This window comes from Cydia pomonella, chromosome 12, assembly GCF_033807575.1.
Source record: "Cydia pomonella isolate Wapato2018A chromosome 12, ilCydPomo1, whole genome shotgun sequence".
Classification (NCBI taxonomy): domain Eukaryota; kingdom Metazoa; phylum Arthropoda; class Insecta; order Lepidoptera; family Tortricidae; genus Cydia; species Cydia pomonella.
This window is the reverse complement of record NC_084714.1, coordinates 15,047,096-15,065,213: the sequence shown is the minus strand read 5'-3', so window position 1 is coordinate 15,065,213 and position 18,118 is coordinate 15,047,096. Positions and strand designations below refer to the sequence as shown.

General features: G+C 35.9%; 1 protein-coding gene across 6 annotated transcripts in view; it reads left to right on the top strand.

Annotated features, from left to right (window-relative positions):
* The first annotated feature begins 7,156 nt into the window (after positions 1–7,156).
* The window catches only part of LOC133523699 (collagen alpha-1(IX) chain-like), a 217,685-nt gene continuing 206,723 nt past the window's right edge, over positions 7,157–18,118 (top strand). For 4 of the 6 annotated variants that reach the window (XM_061859381.1, XM_061859379.1, XM_061859380.1 and 1 more), the window contains exon 1: positions 7,158–7,996. In XM_061859381.1, coding sequence (XP_061715365.1) covers positions 7,983–7,996 — 14 coding nt within the window. In that variant the 5' untranslated portion in view covers positions 7,158–7,982. Of the gene's footprint in view, positions 7,997–18,118 lie in introns of all 6 variants that reach the window. The other 2 variants (XM_061859382.1, XM_061859383.1) reach the window with 2 other exon arrangements.

The following is an 18,118-nucleotide window of genomic DNA, read 5'->3' as shown; positions in this document are numbered from 1 at the left end:
TGATTTTGCAGTTCCAATTAAAAATATCCATAATTTTGTAAGAACTTAAAGAAAATCTATTTCTGAGACTCAATGGAATGAATCAACGCATCTTGCCCACGCTGGCACTGTGAGTAATGTCTTATCAAGTTGAAATCAAACACACTGTCCGAATATAGGACTAAATAAACTGTTCCTATGATTTTCGGGGGCCCTTGCGGAATGTCATGATTTTTTAGCAATTGCACCAAATAGTATATGTAAATATGAATTTTACTTGGCAACATTCTTAAAATACCTAAGTTTAATATCAGGGTGATGGGTAATGTTTAATGGCTTCCCTGGCAATACTTGAGTTAGCAAGTGGTAGGGGTAAGCGGAAGCTAAAGAGAGTGGAGTACAGACTCGCACACTTGGATTGGGGACGTCAAAGAGACGACATCTTGATGGTAACGGGTTGAGCAAAGTTAAAGAGGCATCACCATTTTATACTTACCTAGAGCAATTAGATATATTTATAATAGGATGATACACTTCGACACATAGGAATCTTTTATATTTTGTGTGGTGCATTACTGTACCACCTCTTATCCTGAATGCCTTATTGTATGCATATTTCATTTACTTTTGTATTACTTAGTTTTTTCCACTGTAATTTTTTTTTGGATGTGGACCATATAGGAATGTGGATGAGTTTGCACTGTAGACAACATTCCTATGTTGTCAACTTTCCTAAGTGACAACACTTTTATACAACAACAATTTTATAGGAATGTTGACGAATCAGAACTGAGGACCATATGACAAAAATTACAAGTTATGATGGTGACGAAATAGGATTGTGGACAAAGCGGTCTGAGCCGGTTTTGCAAAATAAAAAATTAAGCAAGCAATTATTTCTATCAGCACCTACGACACTTTAGCAGGATATCAGTCGTAAAACTGTCAAAAAATATACGATTCAGAACTTGAATTAGTACTTTACCTGCTTTTATTAGGGTTCCGTAGCCAAATGGCAAAAAACGGAACCCTTATAGATTCGTCATGTCCGTCTGTCTGTCCGATTCTGTCACAGCCACTTTTTTCCGAAACTATAAGAGCTGTACTGTTCAAACTTAGTAAGTGGATGTATTCTATGAACCGCATTAAGATTTTCACACAAAAATAGAAAAAAAACGAAAAAATTTGGGGGTTCCCCATACTTAGAACTGAAACTCAAAAAATCTTTTTTCATCAAACCCATACGTGTGGGGGGTATCTATGGATAGGTCTTCAAAAATGATATTGAGGCTTCTAATATCATTTTTTTCTAAAATGAATAGTTTGCGCGAGAGACACTTCCAAAGTGGTAAAATGTGTGTCCCCCCCCCCCCCCCCGTAACTTCTAAAATAACAGAATGAAAAATCTAAAAAAAAAAAATGATATACATTGCCATGTAAACTTCCACCGAAAATTGGTTTGAACAAGATCTAGTAAGTAGTTTTTTTTTAATACGTCATGAAATTTAAAAAAAATTTTTTTTTTCAACATACACATACATGTGGGGTATCTATGGATAGGTCTTCAAAAATTATATTAAGGTTTCTAATATCATTTTTTTCTAAACTGAATAGTTTGCGCGAGAGAACCTCCCAAAGTGAAAAAAAGTGTGTCCCCCCCCCCTGTAACTTCTAAAATAACAGAATGAAAAATCTAAAAAAAATATATGAAATACATTACGATGCAAACTTCTAACGAAAATTGGTTTAAACGAGATCTAGTGAGTAGTTTTTTTTAATACGTCATAAAATAAAATAAAAAAATTTTTTCGTCAAACCCATACGTGTGGGATATCTATGGATAGGTCTTCAAAAATGATATTTAGGTTCCTAATATAATTTTTTTCTAAAGTGAATAGTTTGCGCGAGAGACACTACCAACCTGGTAAAATGTGTGTCCAAAGTGGTAAAATGTTGAACGAGATCTAGTAGTTTAAGTAGTTTTTTTTAATACGTCATAAAGGAACCCTTCATGGGCGAGTCCAACTCGCACTTGGCCGCTTTTTTTTAAGAAAATTCGCAAATTAAACTTAAAATGGGCAAATATTTGTATAATTCATTATGAATATCTGTTCAATTAATTAAGTGATTATTCATTCATGTATTAAGAATATTCAACATTTTGAACCGTGTCGTTTTATATTTAAAATAATATATATATTTTAATTTATTATTTTTATAAGCAAGAAACGCAGTATAATATTTTGAAATAATATAATTTTGATCTATTAAAAATTCTCAAACATCTAAGCGTAAACTACTTACTTAGTACTAAATATTTTTAACTTGAATAATAAGGAAATATGGAAACAAAAAATATAAAAACCGGCCAAGAGCATGTCGGGCCAGGCTCAGAGTGGGGTTCCGTAGTTACTCTTCCGTCACAATAAGCTAAACTGGAGCTTAAGGTATGGTAGATTGTTAACCAAGGGATGAACTGTGGGTGTACGTCTTTTTACTATGAAGGGGAAACGTTTTGCGATAACTCAAAAACAGCTAAACTGATCATATCCGCTATAGTTTTCATTTTATGTCTTTCTTACGCTCTACTTTCAAGATTTTTTCATATTTTTTGGACCTATGGTTCAAAAGTTAGAGTTATTTTTTTTTCTTTCGGAGCAATTATCTCTGAATATATTCACTTTATCAAGAAATGTTTATTGAAGACCCCTATTAGTTTTGAAAGACCTTTCCAACGATATCCCACACTGTAGGGTTGAAGCAAAAAAAAATGTTCACCCCCACTTTACGTGTAGGGGAGGTACCATAAAAAAAATTAAATTTTTAGATTTTATTGTACGACTTTGTCGGCTTTATTGATTTATATATCCATGCCAAATTTCAGCTTTCTAGCACTAACGACCACGGAGCAAAGCCTCGGACAGACAGACAGACAGACGGACATGGCGAAACTAAAAAGGGAAGGTATTTAAATATGAGCAATCATTTCAATGCTCTTGATACCTGCATGACCTGTGATATTAAAAATATAATTTGAAATATATTAAACATGTTAGTGTTTTTTTTTGTAATGATCCTGACCATGAAATAATGATAATGAACTAGTATAGTACATTACGATACAAGTGCGAAAAATAGGAAATTCGAAACGAGTGGCGATAAATTAAAACACGACCGAAGGGAGTGTTTTAAATCGACACGAGTTGCGAATTACCTATTCGCACATGTATCGTACAACGTTTTACAGTACATATGGCCCTTTAAATGTTCGACACAGTAACATAATATGCTACTTCTCGCACTAGTGCTATAAAGTAGCCCCATATGTACTGTAAATATATTTCGAATGTATGAGTAAAATAATAGATCTATTTTGTTTCTTGGAAGAGGTTCTTCGTAGACCTATTTGTAAGGTATCCAGGAAAAAACACAAAAGAGCAGAAATAGCATCTTCCCCTTATATATTTGTTTCCTCATTTCCTAAATAATAAAATAAAGCTAATAACATTAATAAATACAACATCAGTTGGGGAGAAAAACGCGGTCTTTTCCTATGGCACTGAACAAGATCTCTTCTAAATATATATTTAGGGTTCCGTAGCCAAAAGGCAAAAAACGGGACCCTTATAGATTCTTCATATCCGTCTGTCTGTCCGATTATTATAAATAAGAACAAATGTAATTAATCTTAACAAGGGGAGATAGATAACGAAATACTGTAGTTTATGTGTGTCTCCGGCCTATTATTCTGTAGAATTGTTAATAGTAATGCTTATTTGTCAATAGCAAAATATAAAATGTTGATCAAAATGGCGCTGCCTGATTTGCTGATGCAATTTAAAGCTTCATTAACTGTTTAATTACTGGTCGTTGGCCGCGAATCAATATGTCAATAAAGTCAATGTTTCAGGTTGAAATAGGGATCTAATTTCACAATTGGGAAATGGCGACGCATTATGATTTCGTGTTTATTCTTTAAGCGCTCGATAAATACGACTAGTATCAACAAGACGTATTTGGTAGAAACTTCAATTCCATATTTGAAGAATGGTTTTTTTCTTTCACCAAAATGTATTAAAGCTTATTATTATTTTATTTTGAAAAACAATTATAAATCTTCTAAACTATGTCATGCAGACAATATTGTAGGCTACAACAAGTTTATGTTTCCATCCACTATTGTTCGGGTGAATTATATTAATTAAAAAGTACCTAGTTTTTACCGTTAGTATATATCGAACATAAAACAACTTTTTTTTTCAGAAAACTCAGTCATATTGTTAAACACGCATTCTTCTAAATCCAGTGATATTTTTGAATGTATGACTTGTTAATACCGTTGGTTAATATATTTATTTAAATAATACCGTCATCATTTTTCAGGAAAAAAGTCCCAACTAGTGATTTTGGAGTCTATCAGTCACGAACGATAATCTCAAATAAGACAATAACATTTCTAAATGACCCCAATGCACCGTATATATTTGTCTGAGTCCTAATTGTCTAATACCTTTGTTTTATAAACTTATTGTAACGAAAAGTCATATAAAACATATCTTGCCCCCCACATCATACTATATTCAATTTGAAAAGCAGTAAATTTGATATCCTTGAATGGGTTCTAAGTCAACTACATCAATTAGCTACTTAGACTCCCCTAAACACTCATTGGTTTTATTGTTCCCAAATCAGAGTCCAACTCGAACAAAACTTCAACTTCATACTCATCAAACCTAATAACAATAAAGAAGTTCGGCATCTGCTACAAATTCTCCACACCGAAACTTCGCAAGACTCGCAATATGGCCTCATCAGACGCGTAATTTTGTCACACGAAAGGACGTTTAATTTGCTGTTTCACTAGCTGCTAATTACAACTTTGATTAGTGTGGCTACGCGGAACGTCACGAGCGACTGGGCGTTGTTTCGTACAGGTGCGAAATTGTATTGAGCATTTGAGCGATATGGAAATGTGACGTTTGAGCGACGTAAATAGTGCCCGGCTGAAAAATTGGTTTGAGGAGGGTTCGGGGAAAAAGTAGATGCGTATTCGGGGCAATGAAGGTTTCTCGCGATGTTTTCCATTGCCGAAGAGCTAGTGGTATCATATCGGTTCATATTCTGTACATCAGTCCGATAAAGTGATGTCTATTTAAAAGTCGCACATGTTAATGCTCGGCTATTGATGAAGTTTAATACAAGTGAATACTAAAATAAATACGGTTATAATCTGATAACTAAGTTATATTGAAAGAGATGCATTCTATTTAAAATGAACTATGACAGCATGTGCCATAGAAAAGTCATTATAATGATCCACGTTCACGGGTTTAATGATTAGGCTGTCAGTTCATCAGCTTGAAAGGAAAGTGTTGAAAGAGCGGAAGCAATGGTCGATGGTCTGTCTTGGTTTAACACTGACATGTTGGCCTATATTGGCCTCGTCACAGATTACATACCGTTCTTATATTACTCAACGAGAAGGGTTATGATTTTGGGAATAGTATATGTTCAAAAAAATAACTAATTTGTGTCGTGTGATTCAACCTGAGTAATCTTCGTGAATGTGTACGGTTTTAATATGTGTACTTTTCAAATCTGACATGTGTAGGAATGAAAATGAGTTTGTATTATTTTGTTTTTATTAGGTGCAAATGATGTTTTTCGACTTTTAAAAATGAAGAGGTTCTATACAGAATAAATTCGTAGTCCGGTTTTAGTATAGATTTTTTAATTTTTTTGGCGTTGCACTGAAAATTTTTATTAATTTATATTATTCGTATTTTTTTGTACTAAGTGATTAAAGTATGATCGGAATAAGGCATACAAAATGTTTTATTTGTTATAAATATCACATCGGTGCCATTAACAGCCCGCCTGATGATAACTGGTTGCATGCAACTGCAATCCATAAAACATGTCATATTCCAACCCTTGAAAGACCCATACAATGAGTAGAAGTGTAACCTTTAGACACTTATTACTTGAGGACCAAAAAGCACTAAAGGAACAACTGTTCCTATCGCCAAAATTAATCACAGATAAATTAAATGTAGTCCCCGATGACCCACATTTCCTCTTAGTTATTAGTTTGAGGTTCTTAGAAAAGAAAAAATATTATTCATTACGGCCAATTAGCGTTTTATTTTCTCTACATCAGACAAAAGTAGCACATCACATTGCATTGTCACATGTCTAAACATAAATACATAAATAAGAAGGGTTGCCAACGTACTCGCATAAGCAAGTGGTTATAAATTTAATGCAAATTTTAAACAAGACAATACAACTAATCGTGTATTGTAAAAACTAAAGCTAACCCGATCGATACCAGTAGAACCACTCATTATATGCATTGTGTTTTCAAAGTGTCTAAGAATAGACATCGATTTATTAGCCGCTCTACGATGGTAGACTGGCGACTTTACGAATGGTTGTATTTTTATCGTATCATGTAACACTCTCGCACTTAAAAAAATGCGTTACTTATATGTAGTATTTTATATGTCGGAAACTATAAGGTACACAAATACATTTTATTTTGTCACAATATTGCAAAGGTTAAATACTCGTAAGTTAAATTAAAATACAATGCTCAAACAATGAATACAATAAGTAATTACCGACACGGAGGCGTATTCTGATTGTATAACAGGTTATGAATTTGATCTGTCAGTTTTAATAACAAAAATTCTTTGATATGTCTGCGTCATATTAATTATATTAAAACGGGTCACTCACGTATTTTAATTCGAAAACGCTCGACATGTTTCACTCCGTACCGAGTAGTGCCGTCAGGAGCTTGCTTTGACGAACCGGCGCAGACTGCGAGCCGCAGCAAGCTCCTGATGACACTCCTCGATACAGAATGAAATCGTTTTCGAGTTAAAATACATGAGTGACCCGTTTTAATATATTTAATTTGATCTGTCAGTTTGAATGTGACATTACTGGTTGACACTGGCCGATCTTTATCATCAAACCAAATCAAATTCAAAACCTGTTATACAATTAGAATATGCCTCACGAAGGCATACACAACGGTTCTCTGACCCACAGATCGTCTCTGTATTACATTTTCATTCATACCTTTTACACTTCGACACAAATAAAGCTCATTTACATTTACAGCTTAAGTTATAGAGAGAAATGAAAGCGAAAAGAATTCTCCAAAGAACCCATGATAGGCCTTTAAAATGAGCAAGTCATCATCCAACAAAGGGAGATTAAACTCACTGCCCACTAAGTTTTAAATAATCCCTAAAATAACAAAACAAAAGGAAGCGATCGTTATACGGCGAGAAACTTTTTCAATATCCCTCTACAACAATGAGCGTTTCTTTTTTTATTCGCGGGAATAAATTCCGTATCAAATTTCTCCCTCGATAGCATTAACAATATATCTTCGGGGTTTAAAGACCGGCCCATCAAATTTTCTCGGAAAGAAAGCGTGTTAAAAAAACTGCACTTTTCATTTTCTACAGCTTAACGCAGGTTACGCACACTAAACGACAGTACGGAAATACTCTGTGTGTAACGTCCCATATTCTGGCTCATCTCGTTCATTCTGTCTCTTTTTTAGGCGAAATTCTATCTACAGACATCGGGTGAAAGTCGATTTTCATAGTTCACGCACGACGCTTTGGTAGGGCGGTCGTCGCGTAAGCTACGAGTACGCCACGTGCTCGCCGACAACTTGCGCTTAGTTCTTCACGAACAGTGTGGGAGGTTAGTCCGCTACATGAACATAATTTCCCGAATGTCATGCGCTATAGCCGGTCCGCGCGAAAAAGCGCCCCCTGTAAACGATCCGTCAGTGTGTGCGTGAGTACGGCCACGTGATTTTGACAGTCGAATAAAAAGCCGGTTAGTGAACCAAGTGTTTATGTTTACTGATAACAGTTTTATCCGTTAATGACCGGCGGGGTAATAATAACGATGCTTTAGTCGTGATTGGATTGAAGCTTTCGATTGTGATTGATTGGTTTAGTATCAGCTGTGATATGGCGCTGTTTTGGTAAGTATGTTATTATTATGTCTACGTTTTGATATGAATGCCATGAAGTGGTATATCTAACCGTTATATCTTAAATATTATAAAAAATATAGTCGACAGTAAAAACATTACTAATTAGTTATCTACTTAATAATTTCACTGCACAACTGCGCTTTTGTTAATTAACAATGTGGTTATTTTGGTAAAGCGTGTCATCCGCATATTCGTAAACCTATTATCATCGCACAGCGATAATATCTCTTATGCGCATGCTCGTTACTATGTCAACAAGCTATGTTTATGTGCGTTATGTGCATTGTTCTACGTGCGCTTGAATTCTAATGTGATGTGGTTTAGTTTTCACTAGGACTACTGAAATTCAAACAATACTCTACTAGACTTGCTATGGATAAAAACTAATCCAGCTCGGGTTCTTCTTGGTGAAGTTCCCTATATCCTGTACAAACATGTAGATAATTTCACGAAAAAAATTGGTAAACGGTTTAAGGACAAAGTTATAATATGCTTTCCCGAGGATAACTTTTTTAGGTCACACATCGGTTCCACCCGAGTCTGTTCAGTTTCCAGGATCTTTTATTGAAATTTCCGACACCTGTTTTATATTCTACTCGAGAGCTTACGATCGATGCTTCATCGAAGGCCGCCTGCAAACGTTAGACTTCTTATATACATTGCAGAAACATCAAGCGAGGAGAAAAGGACCATCAATTACAAGTAAATTCATGAATGTGCATTAAATTCTATGAGTGCTTGTGTAGATCAGCCGCATCCCGTGTTGGTCACCTGGATATTTTGTTGACAGTTCCGACACCTGTTTTATATTCTACCGAGAGCGCACGATCAATGCGCTGTCGAAGGCCGGCTGCAGACTTTCGACTTTGTTTATTTATTGCAGAAAGTTGAAGGAGGAAAAGAGGGAGATACCATCAATTATACCTAAAAGTTATGTAAGAAGGCATAAATGGTTATTTTAATTAAATGATTCATTGATAATATCATATATACGAAAACACGTAATTATGTGAGTCAACTTACAGAACAATGCTTGGTTATACTCTTTATTGGACGCTTCAAACAAAAGCGAAACAAAGTAAATAAATGGTATAGAGAAAAACATTTACAAAAGTCTTTAGTACTAGCAAACTATCCATTCCTAGACAGGCAAACTATCCGTTCCTAGTTCCTAGAATTAATAACTATTACGGGAATAGAACCCTTAGGAAAAGAATTCCATACTCACTTAATAGTTTGCCTTTGCTTATGGCAAGCATGAGCTTTCTATGTTATTCTTGTGCCAAAGATCGCAGTGCCAAACCAACACTAATAAGCTAGCGTAGAAAAACAAACGCAACGCAACGTTCGTTAATATCGTCCGTTCCCACGGTCGGTAACAGCCGCTCCCGCGGGTGTCGTGTCGTGTGCCGCTGAAGGAATTGAGGTGGAAATAGGTTTTGGGTCAGCAGTCTAATCTGCTGATAGTGTTTAACTTTACCTACTTACGTTTTAATCTAGGTTGCAAGGGAGCTCAAATTACTAAACTTATTTAGCTTGCAGTAAGCGAAAAATTGTACAAAGTATTAAGCTATCAATCAGCTAAACCTTAGGTTCTTATTGTTGTCACTGTCGTTGTGCAGCGTCACGTTGTGTGATTGTTTTTCCTTTAAAAAAGACTTATACCAAAAGTAAGCGGCTTTAAGCGGCAACATGATAGAAAATAGAAAGCTATATTATATTTGTACATAACAACTGGTGTAGATAATGTTCTACACCAGTATGAGAATCACCAATTTCCAATAATTGTTACAAGTTCAGATCAAGTTTTAATCCACAATTATAAATATGCGAGCTATATAGTCGTAGTTTTAAGTAAATATCAATTAGCTGTAGTAGCTTATGAGGGTTGTCGATATTTCTCAGTAGACCCGACTAGTACTTAATGTACCTACAACTGTGATATAAGACATTACTAATTATTTATGTTCTTATGTCAGTGACTTTTATTAGGTGATAATATGATAGCTATACTTTCTTAGCTAAGGAAAGTCGTAAGTGACACTGATATTAATGTATTATAATGTGTTTTGTACACTGGTATCTAGTCCATTAACACATTTCTTCGAACTGGGACATCACATTCCAACATTTCCAACCAATAACATTATTCATATTATATTATCTAACCAAAGAATCCGACCGCGTAAGTCTTTTTATCTTCCTGAGGCCTTTTTCGAGAAATAAATATTATTAGTTCTACACTATATTATTTTATATTCATCAGGGTTTCTAAAAACTCGTATTATACACCGCGTACCTAAAACTTATTTTTATTAGCGCGTATAGAACGAACGAAGTACAGGAAACTGAACATCGTAACTCGTATGAATTGACGCGCTTGTGTGCTTGTATTAGCCAGAACCAGGAATTAAGAAAGGTGTCATCGAATCGGTCTGCCAAGTTTTTTCACAATATACATTGTAGCGGACATTTAAGCGCGAATACCAAGTAGCTTTATGGTGTACTCGTAAAATAACGATAGTCTAAAAGCGCTTTCATTGTAAAAATCCCATCACTAGTAAAAGGTAATCGGGAGCGCGCGATCAACCTTAGTCATTTCCACTGGCATTCCCGCATAAAAGGATGCAAATTACATTCAGTGCCTTTAATTTCACATGAGCACTATTAATAGCCCGCAGTTCATATGTTCCCGTGAGCATACATTTCATAGCAATCGTAACTCTGAGCTTAATTGCTTACTGGTTTTTTTATCTCCTGATAAATGTAAGTTTTGATAAGAGCGGACATCTCGTGGGTACAAAAGCATTTTAAATAAAGGTGAGTGCGGCTGGAACGTGGAATACAGGACTGTTGTTCTACCGTAAACTATCTTGGGTAGCCTGGATCAACCAGTAAAATTCTGATCCCTGAATACATGTTGATGATACGGATTTCAAGATTGCGTTATTATGGTTGGGTGAAAGAGACGCGCTTAGTAAAGTGATCGTGAAGGTGGCCTGAAGTTACCTCGGTATTCCGGCAACGTTTTTGAATGAAGTTTTGTTTTAACCTTTTTACTACTGTGTGAGTACGTCGGCGTGCTTAATACTTGGTATACGGTTAATTTTCAAGCACTGTTAATTCAAAGAGCAAACAGTGAAAATGCGAATTAAGCATGAATTACTCGTAAAAGTCAAACCGTATGTGTTAGATTAGTACCTCTTTATTTTTATAATTAATGGCTGATTAGAGTTAGGAAAAAACGGTATGCGAATTGAAGTGAAGTGATAAATTTTCTTGGCAGTTGCTGTCGTTGAGTGATTTCTACGTGATGATGCTGAGTTTACTGCTGCTAAAGGTTTGACCGTTGACGCTCATCCGGGAAGAGCAAACGGGATGTAGTAGATTGCTATGGCTGACACGCCGGAGTTAATTCCGAACTTTTCAGTTATTTAACGACCTCAAAAATTTACAAGCATAGCTAGCAAATACTCCTTTACGAAAAATTGCAGCCAAATATCGTAAAATTTTTTTAGGTGTAAAAGTTATACCTGATAGCCTAAATAAAAATATTACCTACCAGGCCGCGTAGCCAACATGCAAATCGCTTACGCTCCGTAGCGATTAAAACGCAACTGTCACTGTCACACTAATATAGGAAAGTGATAGAGAGACACAAAGCAATTCGTTGTCGTAGCGATAGCGATTGTCACCTTGGCTAGTCCGGCTGTAAGGAAAGTTTCCATAATCACCTCAAGACTTAATACTAAAACATCGATACACCAACATCTAAACTGTATAATTTATCAATGCCATAAGGCTCGACATTGCATGAAGTAAAGTTCAAGCAGCGGTACAGTATTGTCACCTGCTTGTTCACACCAGTTCACTAAAGTTCATAATAAAGCCTGAAGCTTGTTCTGCAGCGTGCAACTAATACTTGAGTCTTTATAAAGCTGTTGAGATATTTTTGCTTACAGTGTTCTTGGGTGCATCCTAAATATCCTTTCGGCTGGCCTTTTTAAAAAATGGCTTTAAAAATGGATAGGCCCTACTTTAAAGCTATCGTTTTAAACTAGATGGACCGATGCGCACTTCTTGCGTATGCAGCCAGAGCTGCGGAGCCTTGCTGCATATGCATTATATACAAGCAGTGTGCATTGGTCTTTAAACGCCCAGTACCATTGCTCTTTAAAAAAATTACACTGTTTTCATTTTGGGATTTCTTTAATAACTAGCTTGTGCCCGCGGCTTCGCCCACGTACTAAGCAAAAAAAAGGTTCTCAGTTTGACCCGTATGTTTATATGAACGCATGTAGGTATGTATGTTTGTTCGCGATTATTAGATTTAGTAGTAGTAAAAAATTAAGTTAGTCAGTTTGAAAAAACCATAAAATAAAAAATAAAAAACCGGCCAAGTGCGAGTCGGACTCGCCCACCGAGGGTTCCGTACTTTTTAGTATTAGTTGTTATCAAGGTTCATGAGACACACGGACACACCCACGGCCTCGTGGCAGACGAACGGACAGCGGAGTCTTAGTAATAGGGTCCCGTTTTACCCTTTGGGTACGGAACCCTAAAAACGACACCCATATTGATACTTAGTAATTTCAACCCCATCGCACCCCAACAGGGGATTTGTATTTCACGTCCACCTCGTTAGATTTTAAAATCGTTGTTGTTTTCGTAATCAGCGACCCGATGAACCATAGAAATAATACCCATTTTGATTTTTAGACTTAGTCACCATATTTCCCTCCTTAGGGGTTTAATTCTCAAACAACCTGAAACAAGTGTTTACTCATTTATCGTTAGGAATACTCTTGTAAAGTTTCGAATAAAATAGTCTAACTAATCTCGTTTCCCCGTACAAACTTTTGACCCCCCATTTCACCCCCTTAGGAGATGAATTTTGAAACATTCCTTCTTAATGCACCCCTAGACCTTCCAAAGAACCTACGTGCCAAATTTGGAATCTCTAGAACCAGCGGTTTAGGCTGTGCGTTGATATGTCAGTCAGTCAGTCAGTTTCTTCTTTTATATACAATATTTGGAAGTGGTATATTTCCATCTCCGCTCGTAATTCCTTTAATTTTTATGTCACGTATATTGATTAATGTATCTGTTACTATTATTATCCTGCTGGCGTTCTCTCGATGTGAAATCGGTTGAGCGTAGCTTTAGAATAATAAAAATTATAAATAATTATTATAGGACATTATTACACAAATTGACTAAGTCCCACAGTAAGCTCAATAAGGCTTGTGTTGAGAGTACTTAGACAACGATATATATAGTATATAAATATTTATAAATACTTAAATACATAGAAAACACCCATCACTCAGGAACAAAATATCCATGCTCATCACACGAATAAATGCCCTTACCAGGATTTGAACCCGGGACCATCGGCTTCGTAGGCAGGGTCACTACCCACTAGGCCAGACCGATCGTCGAAAAATTATGTGCGATTTTAGACTGAGCAGCGGTGACCTGGCAACGCACTACCAAAGTCAGGCCTGAGAATCCGAAGAAGAAGTTTATTTTTCTTCTTCGAATGGTCAGGCTAGCCTCAGAAATGCTATATCGGTGGACCTCTCGGCCTTACAGCGGCAGTGAACCTGTTTAACTCTTGCGCATTTTACTATCTCACATTCGCTTCCAGAAAAGGCAATCATTTTATGTGATGATTTATTGATCCCTTGCTAAACGCTGAACGTACTCGTAAATCGTCCATTTGGACACCTTTCTGATTTAAAAACTATAAGGACACAAGAGACAACATTTTCTTTAAAATATCTGCCATTTCAATGATCAGATCCGAATGCCATTATGTTAAGTTAAAATGACGTATATTGTTATGAAAATGTATAGGTACAGATAAGACCTTGGGTTTAGAAGAGCTATAAAGTGTGGTCTTCGTGGACTTAACACTGTGTGAGGTAAATCAAAATTGAGTGCATTGTGGACGGAAATTTATATTTTGATTGAATACGTGATTTATAAGTTATAAATCATAACAAGATTTATAGATTTATTAGTGTGGGTGGATCAACTTGTGAAAATGTTTTCCAAGTTTGTATTAGACTATTTTAAGGAGTTTCAGCGTGTTTAGTTATAATGCTTATAAACCTTTATTGACCCAATTTCTTAACTTATGATATCAAAACTACTATAAAACACAAAATGGTTATATTATAAATCACTGGCTATATATAACTAGCGTACTTTTAATAAATAAACAAATATTCTAATGAGATAGCACACGTCTGTCAGATTTCAAGGGAGTCATTAGCGTTCATAACACATCAGAGGAACATTAGCGACAGTAACTCGTTAATATTATATGTGTGGGGCAAGCCACAATCCGGAGAGTAATTAATGTTACTCTTTCAATCCATGTCAAAGAATCTGTGGCGTTGTTTAGTCTGAGAAAAAAAATCAGGTTGCACTCCGGGAGTGCCGGCAGAAGTGAAAACTTGAATATTAACGTTGTGCATTTTTAGGGTTCCGTACCCAAAGGGTAAAACGGGACCCTATTACTAAGACTCCGCTGTCCGTCCGTCCGTCCGTCTGTCTGTCACCAGGCTGTATCTCATGAACCGTGATAGCTAGACAATTGAAATTTTCACAGATGATGTATTTCTATTGCCGCTATAACAACAAATATTTAAAAGTACGGAACCCTCGGTGGGCGAGTCCGACTCGCACTTGTCCGATTTTTTACATTTTGGAGAAATTGAGTAGCAGTTTTATAAAAAGAAGTAATTCTCTATTATACCTACGTAAATAAATTTGAGTGTGGAAGATATTATGAAATGCGAATTTTAGTGTTAATATTATAGCATATAGAGAAGAATTCATGAGACGTGAGCAGGACTACAGCCTACACAATCAGTAAATGTTAATGAATCGTTCACCATCATATTAAGTAAAACAATCACGCTTCTTCTCTGTTGTTTAATTTTTTGGTAAGGAAAAATTTGAGTATCTACAATCATGGACACCCAACAACACAAAGATGCAATACTACATAATTGACAAAGATTAAACCTCTTTAGCCGTTATGACAGCACTTTGATTATGAAAAAAATAAAATGTCACACTTGAATGAGATACGATTTTTCAAAAGTAACCAGGCTTCGATGACATTCTATTTGCACGTCACCATGATGTGACGGGTCCGTCTTACGAATTTTCAATCTGACGGTCACGTGACCCCTGACGCCTTTTTTTCCCCCATCACAAAAAGTGCACAGCGCCGCTAAAGAACTTTTCATTTCAAAAATCGAGCTCCTAGTTTGACGGCTGAAGTAGATGGCATTTTAGATTATAGTACCGGTCAAAAATAAGTATATCACGGCGGCTAAAGAATGGAACGCGCTCCCGCTATCTGTATTCCCTGATAAAAATGATCTCGGTGTCTTCAAAGCAAGAGTGAATAGGCTACTAGGTACTTAACCCGTGAGCTCCATCTTAGGCCCTGTCTTCTCTCTCTATCAGGTGTGACTAGAGCCAATCGCCGATCAGAGTAAAAAAAGGGTTCCGAAGTTAACTAGGATCCCAAAAAATGTGTTGCGTAAAAAGCTGAAGGTGATATATATATTTGGCTGTAGAAAATCTTTACACATATCAATAGTGTTTAAGTGCTACCACTTAAACACTATTGATTGAACGTTCAAATATCAAGCTTTAAAATACACATTATTTCTGAAAAAAAAATTAACATCAAAAAGGGTAACTAGTCCAATATTAATATTTAGTGAGTGCTGAACATCCTAATATAAACACATAAACAATTTTATGACCCTGTCATAAAGGCGGGTTCTCGTCCATTTAACTTTGTCATGGAATATTAATTTACTTACACCAGTAGCATTTATAGTCGAATCGCACTGTAATTAAATATCTTGCCTAACTGTACGCATAACATACGACAGAAATCCTACGCCAATTGCTACTTAATGTCTGTTACCAATCAGCCGTATTACCGTGAAAAATGTCGCTTCCTCCAAAACGTGAAACGATGTTGTAACGGTTGTAAGATCACATTACATGCTTCCATTAAGTTACATGACTATCAAAAGGGTCTCTATTGTTTCCCATAAAGTTTTAAGTCATAATGTATTGTTTGTCCGCATTTTCGTTAGTCATAATTTGGTTTTTCTCAGAAACGCGTAACTTTTCAGGATTGCCATAAAACAAACCTAACCTAACCTAACCTATCTATAGGATAATCTAAGGAAATTCCTGAAAAGTTAACGGTTTCAGAGTTATGACTAATGATAATATGACTATCATTACATTATGACTTTCAATAATTATGTCAAACAAAGGGATCCGCTATCAAAAATGTCACATTAAGGGCCATTAAAATAAGACATAATAGATGCCAAGTACAAAAACAATTAAATATATTTAAGAAAACCAGTCGCACGTATTTTATACACGGAAGATTTGTTATTTAAAAAACTATTCTGTAAAATATGATCCTTATCAAGTAGGTTAGCCAACTTTAATCCGCCATATAATTTTTACCACCCTCAATAAAACGAATGAATTTAAACTAAAACTCTCATCACAAAGTCTCTACCTACATCGTTACTGAATAAGTTTTGATTACACATAATCAAAACTTATTGGCTGTGTACCACAGTTACTGAAGTCGTAACAAGCAAAGTTTACAATATGGTGCGATGCTCCGTCGAATGACGCGACGATGAATAAACACTCTCAAGAGAAATCTTTACATCGGGGCGTAAACATAAAAGTTTATGGCAATTTTAAAAGGATATTTTCTATAGACGACAGTAAAGTATTTCATGCTAGAGTGCTACAGAAAGTTATAGTCGAGCAAGCGTGTATTTTGCGTATAATATAAGTAAACTTTGTGGTTGTAGATCGAAGAGGGAACCATTGATGACATCGTGAGGGTAGCCATTTGTCAATTCGTGGAAATCATTCAGCCGATATGAGAATTACTTTGTTATTTTTTTTGCGAGGTTAACTGGAAGAGATCCCATACAGTGATTAGTTCGCCTTTGTTGTATTTAATTTACTCTGTAACTGTATTTATATTTAAAAGCATTTTCAGAATGTGTGCTATCAACTTTTTTTAACCATCAACTATTGGGGTATTTGTATTCAGAATCACGAAGACTATCGATTTAAAAAGGAAATGTCCGACAAAGAAGTGATAGTTATGAGACGCATTTTCACATACATTTTGCATAGGCCGTCATAAAACTGGCACCTATAATTTGTATCAAAACCTGGAAGCTTTTTTTTAATAACAAGTCCTCTTGATTTTGTGTCCAAATAATCTAATTTTGCTGGCCTTGACCGCATAGGTATCACATATTTAGTTTAGTTATCTTTCGCATAAAAATGTGTTGAATTTTCATGTGTTGCCGAGTTGTCGACTAAGTTGCAAAACATAGTTTTATTGAATTGCCAGTTTTTGACGCATACCAATCCCTATTTCGCCCAGGTTACTGTAGCTATCAGTATCAGTATCAGTTTATATAAACGGGGCATTTGGCACTGAAAATATTATAGCCATAAGATTCTACGACCAAAAATAACGAACTATTTTCCATGGATACGTCTGAAATTTCCGAAAACAATTTAAACTGCGAATAAAAATTTAACGGTGAACTATTAAAATGCACGTCCATGGCCGCAAAACAGACATGACGTGAGTAGGTTGATGACTTTTTAATTACTCCGACGAGATCAATGACTCGTGAGCGCAATTTTGTATCAGTTTTCGCAATTTCCCGATACAGTGACGTGATGACCAGATAAAATGCTAATTTACGTGGCTATTATCCAATGTTCCCTGCGCGTGTTATAAAAATGTAGGTATTCTGTCAATTTTTAAAATACTTCTTTTGTAACTTTAGTGACAATGACATGTCGTGATTGTATTGTATTGTAGTACGGACGATTTTCCGCAACTCGACAACTGGCGCCTATTTTGCGTGACAGGGGGGGGGGAGGGTTGGCTACTCTTGACAGCCGAACTCCTCGAGGAATCCTATCAAACCTTTGATGTTGAGTAGGACCTCAGGAAGGTCTCGCTTTGTGTGGTGGGGCACAGCCAGTGGATGTCATTCCAGATCT